The following is a 5,672-nucleotide window of genomic DNA, read 5'->3' as shown; positions in this document are numbered from 1 at the left end:
CCTCAAGTAAATGCCACACTTCTTCTTTGGATGTTATGGTAGAAGACTATAGGAATCTGCTCTGTGGTTGAGCTGTCCCTGGCCTTTGTCATAGCTCTCATTAGATTCAGTTGGCCAGTGGCTCCAAATATGTGAAGGTGATCAACATCATTCCTCATTAGGAGAACACAAATAAAAATAAAATATGATATTGCCATATTCACAGAAATATAGGTAGGATTTATAAAGCTGAAGATTCCAGATTTCATAAAGATGCAGAGCAACTAGAACTCTCACATGTTCTTTGGGTTGTGACAAAATGATAACATCCACTTCGGAGATATTTTAAAAACCTGTCTGGCAGCATCTAATAAAGCATATCTAGTAGGAATAATAATATTCCTATCTATGCTGCAACCTAACAATCTCACTGCGGGAGAACTGCGTGAATGTGTGCATACATCCTCTGAAAAGCACGTGATGGAATATTAATAGCAAATGTACCTATGATATCCTCAGACCGAAAACAAGCCCATCAAGTGTAGAATGAGTGAGGAAAATGTGATCTATGTATACAATGTGATACTATACAACAACAAATAAAATAAAATATTGGCTACATATAACACTGTCAGTGAATTTCACAAGCATTAAATTATTTGACAGCAACCAAATATTAACTATTTACAAATTAGTACATACGGTATGATTACTTTAATTTATGGTGATATAAATAAAAAATATAGAAATGAAAACTTTAATTTATGGTGGTTGTCCCTGTGGTGGGGAGATTGATTTAAAATGGGCATGAACAAACTCTATGGAATATTAAAAACGTTATTTATCTTAAACTTTGTGGTGGATCATCAAGATGCATATGCAAAATATATCAACCTGCACAATTAAGATTAGAGCACTTCACTAAATGTACTCATATTTCACAGATATTGCTTTTGTTATCTGACTTGTCGGATTTACTTAANTAAAAATTCCTAATATTCTGTAGTATTGACAGTTATTCACACGTACTTGGAGAGCAGGAGGAGCTCCTGCTCTGAAAATTTCCACAATGTTCTGTCTCTTGGAGAGCTTTGAAAGGCACTTAGTACCATGATAATACTGCAATTTTCTCCTGAAGAAAACCATGTGATAGAGGAAGCATTGCTAATATGCCCAATTGCTTAGTGATTTAAATCGGAGACTCTCAAAACATCTTACCTACTTTGATGGATCTTTATCATGCTTTGGTGTTATTATCTCTATTTTAAAAAATGGGAAAACAGAGCCACCGAGGAAAGAAATACTTGTTTCAGATCTAGGAGACAGATTCTGTGATATAATTAAGGTATTAAAACAGAAATTGCTGAACTGGAGAGGGAAGGAGAAACAGAGAGACAGAGAGAGAGAGACAGAGAGAGAGAGACAGAGAGAGACAGAGAGAGAGATGGGGAGGGGAGAGGAGAGGAGGAAAGAAGGAAAATGAGGAAAGAGGAGAGAGGAGAGGGGAGAAAGGAGACATAGGTGCATAGGAGAAAAGCTGAGAATAAAAGAAGATGGGTTTCTTTTCTTCATTTGTGGGCTCCCCACCTTTCCCTCACCTTTTATATAGAACAGACCAATAGTTGAGCTAGCAGCCGCCTGACGGATGGTGGGCAGGGTATCACAGGAGTGAGGAGCCAGGAGTCCAAGCAGTGAACCAATTTTAAAGTTCTCTGGTGCCTGCAGGATAAAGGAGGCATCCCGTTGTGATGAGGTAGCTTGGTCATATCCCAGGATATTCCCAACACTGGATCTCAAGTCTCTTATTTTCTCTCTGCAGGTCCTTAGAATGAAATCTGATCTTGCACTTTCTCCTAAAAGATGCCTATTTTCAAGGGCAGTGGAAAAGTAAGCATGCATGTAAAGACAACCCAATAGCTCAATTTGTATGTGTGAGCTGCACTCTGAAGTTAGAGCTCTCTCCAAAAGTACTTCAAAAAGCACTTTGCTCTGAGATGCAAGATCCACCAGGCAGGAGTTTTGGATTCCAGACGTCTCAGAGATCCCTGCTGTTCACAAGGAATAAAGTCTATTCATTCCAGAGGATTACTTACCGCAATATCATTTGTCAGCACTTTCGCTGTGATCTGGAAGGCTCTTTCTCTTTCCCACTCTTTTTGTGAAACAAGCCACATTCGGAGAAGCTGTTGGTCAAAGAATAAATGTTCTTTCTTTAGTATTCTTCATATTCATCTAGTTTCATATTCTCTCTTTCTGACTCTGCCTCTTCTGTAACAGGGTGCTCACTTCCCCACAATTTTTAAGTAGATGGCTGTATGTGGGGTGTGGGTGGGTCCAGCTGGATGTATTCATGTGAGGAAAATGCAGTAGAGTTTGGAGTGGACATTGAAGAACAGGTTAGGGAGAATGAGAATCAGTTTGAGTGGAGGCTCTACTCACATTAAACATTTCTTGACAGTCCTCTGCATTCACATTATCCCACATCATGGTCTTCAGAAGTTTTCCTAGGGCATCCATGGATCGTTCATAGAGAAACTGAAATCAAATTCGTGTGTGTAAGTCTCAGGCTGGGGTGAGACAGTAAGGTCCCACCGCAGATTTTCATTCTGCTTAGGCCTCACTAGTGCATACTTGAATGTGCTCCTTGTCCTTATCTGTCTGGCCTTCACTTTTCAGATTTTCCAGAGGTGGAAGGGGCAGCAGCCTCCGAGTATTCTCTTCAAGAATGTTAAGGTGATCTTGTAGTGAGAGCTGAGGTTTCAGTTTACTGAAATGAGAACCAGGTGGAGGAATGGATATTGCAGCGACCAACAGAACATACCCGGTGGAGTTCCCAAGAACTGCCGATCACATCTGACCATGTGACTAATGTGTCACATTTTCTGACATGTTGGGATGTTGAGAGAGGTGGTGACAGGAGTAGGGAGAGATGGGAACATAGAATCAGACTGCATTGGTGAGCATAGTCAAGACGCCTCCATTCTTTAGATTGATGAACAAATCACCCCTCACTTTGTGTTCCTTAACACGTTATTATATGATCTGTGACCGCTTTAACCCACTTGTTTTCTCCATCTCGTGTGTGTGTGAGAGAGAGAGTGTGAGAAAGAGAGAGAGAGAGAATGACAGAGAGATATACATGTATCTCCTCAACTAGATTGTAGGTCTGCAGCAGTGACTTTTATCGATTTCATGTGTCTTTTCATGTTCTAAATAGTGCCACATATACTATAGGTTCTTATGAATGCACAAGTGAACAAATGACACTGGAGTGTTTCTTCCTTTCTGCCTTTCTTTCAAATGTTTACTATAGACTTCATGAGGATATGAAAAAGTCTAGACATGACTTGGAAAAATGTACATGTTCAATAAGCATGAAAAACCACATTTACTTTTAAATAAATGTAAGTTAAGACAATAAGATACCATTAGTCAGCTACCAAATTAGCAAAGCAATTAAAAATGATGACACCATCAGGGAAATAAGGTTCTCTTAGAGAGGAATAAAATTCAGTACCAGCTGGGAAAGCTCTATGTAGTATTCTCGTCTTTATTGTCTGGTTCACTGATAATCAATGTATCAAAGTATAATTTATGTATAGTAAGCTGCATCCATTAAAACAATTTTGAGAGAGATTCACACTCATGAAAACTCTGACGGTTAGGTAACCAATATAGAATATTTCTATCATACTCTATTTTTTTTCTATTCCCCTTTCCAGGTTATCTTTTCCTCCCCGTTGACAACCACTGATTTGCTTGCTGTCATTAGAAATTAGTTTTTAAGTTCTACAGCTGTGCTGTCTCTAGCCACATATGCTAGTGAACATGAGTTGTGGGCTGATCCGGATTAAGATGCAATGTAAGTGTAACACATAGGATTTTGAAGATTTAGTATGAAGAATAATATAAATTATCCAATTTTAAAATACTGAATATATGTTGAAATAATAAATATATTGGATCAAATAAAATATACTATTAAAATTTAAAAAAACGGCTTTTAGGTCAAATAAATCTGAATCTTATATTTAAATTTACACTGACATGCAAAATAAAGTACGAAAACCCATTAAGAAAAATGTATTTTCATCTTTATTGCATACAGCAAAAAGTTATTAGAGCAGGGTCTTAAGAGATAACCATAGTTTTGCTTTCCTACAGTATTATTTTTCTTCTCCTTGTCATCGTTGAGATGTGAAGATATTAAAAATTATAAGGAGAATTGTTGATGGTCCAACAATCCTGAGGCCTAGAGAGGTGAAAATATATATGAAGGAGTTGAGTTTAATATTATAAGGGAGCAGGGTGAAAATAGGTAAGACCTTTGCTTTAAGTTCATTTAACACTCATTAAGGTCAGTGATAACTAGAAATGAAGGCAAGTGATTAAAGTAACAGTGGGTACAAAAAATGTGTTATGTTTGTTTTGAGCAACTTCCATATTTATTTTTATAGTGGCTGTATCATTTTATAGTCCTACCAACACTGTTAAAGGATTTCAATTTCTCCACATCTTCACCAAGACTAGATATATTTTGGCTTATTTTTGTCTGTTTGTTTTTTGTTTTAATTAGTCATCCTCACAGGTGTAAGTGATGTCTCATTGTGGTTTTGAGTTCCATTCTGCTGATGAGTGACATTTAGCATCTTTTTATATGCACGTTGGCCATTTATATGTGTTTGGGGGAAAGTCTATTTTCCAAAATGTTGTCTTCTTTGGAAGAAAGTATATTGAAATGCTTTACCCATTTTAATTGAGTTATTTGATTTTCTTATAGACTTGCAATCCTGCTTGTAGGTATGTAGCCAAAAGAATTGAAATCTAGATCTAGAAAATGTATCTATAATCCTATATTTACTGTAGTGTTATTCTCAAAGCCAGAACATGAAAATAAGTCAAATATCTATTGATCGATGAATGAATAAAAATAAGCAGTGTATGCATACAATGGAATATCATTCAGTCTTAAAAAGGCAGAAAATCCTGTCATATGCAACAACACAGATGATGCTGTAGTACATTGCCCTAAGTGAAATAAACCAGTCACAAGAAAAATAACTGCATGATTCCACTTACAAGAGGCATCTAAAATACTCAGACTTATATTTATAGAAACAGAGTAAGATGCTGGGTTCCAATGTCTGGGAGAAGGAGAAACAGCAAGTTGCTGTTCCATAGGTATAAAGTTTCAGTTATATAAAATGAATAAGCTTCAGAGATCTGATGTAGAAAATTGTGCCAATGATTAACAATAGTGTTTTGTGCACTTGAAATTTTTGTTAACAGGGTAAATTGCATGTTGAGGGTTTTGCCACAATAAAAATGTAATGTAACACCCATGTAATTTAGAAGTTTATGGGTTTTAGAATATTGGCTTTAACCTAGAATTTTAAAGTAATTGTTGACAATATCTTAAATTTAACTATTAATCAATAATCCCTTTCTCCAGATGAAAGAATTAAACCTATTCCTATAATTTTAGATCTGTTTGAAAATGGAAGATTATATCAATTTCTGGATCTACCTTGTAATTGTAGCTCAGAGATCATGATATCTACTCAGTAACTATGGAAAAGGAGACTTAGAGAATAATCTGGTGTTTTACACAATAGCATCTTCAAAATGTTTTGAAATATTTTCATACCTCTCTATTTCTTGATAGTACATACAGGGTGGTAATTTGTATAAAA

At 36.3% G+C, this 5,672-nt stretch overlaps 1 protein-coding gene across 1 annotated transcript; it reads right to left on the bottom strand.

The window, feature by feature from the left end:
• Window positions 1-1,577: 1,577 nt before the first annotated feature.
• LOC108533109 (maestro heat-like repeat-containing protein family member 2B) lies at window positions 1,578-2,747 on the bottom strand (the record flags this gene model as incomplete). Its single annotated transcript, XM_017877503.1, has 4 exons — window positions 2,611-2,747; window positions 2,419-2,514; window positions 2,073-2,162; window positions 1,578-1,698 (listed from the first exon to the last, which is right to left on the bottom strand). Coding segments are annotated over exons 2-4 (289 nt in total), but the record flags the coding sequence as incomplete, so codon positions are not given.
• Window positions 2,748-5,672: the final 2,925 nt, after the last annotated feature.

This window comes from Rhinopithecus bieti, unplaced genomic scaffold (assembly GCF_001698545.2).
Source record: "Rhinopithecus bieti isolate Rb0 unplaced genomic scaffold, ASM169854v2 scaffold_11436, whole genome shotgun sequence".
In the NCBI taxonomy this organism is placed as follows: Eukaryota; Metazoa; Chordata; class Mammalia; order Primates; family Cercopithecidae; genus Rhinopithecus; species Rhinopithecus bieti.
Note: the sequence above shows the minus strand (reverse complement) of the source record. Positions and strands in the feature narration are given on the sequence as shown.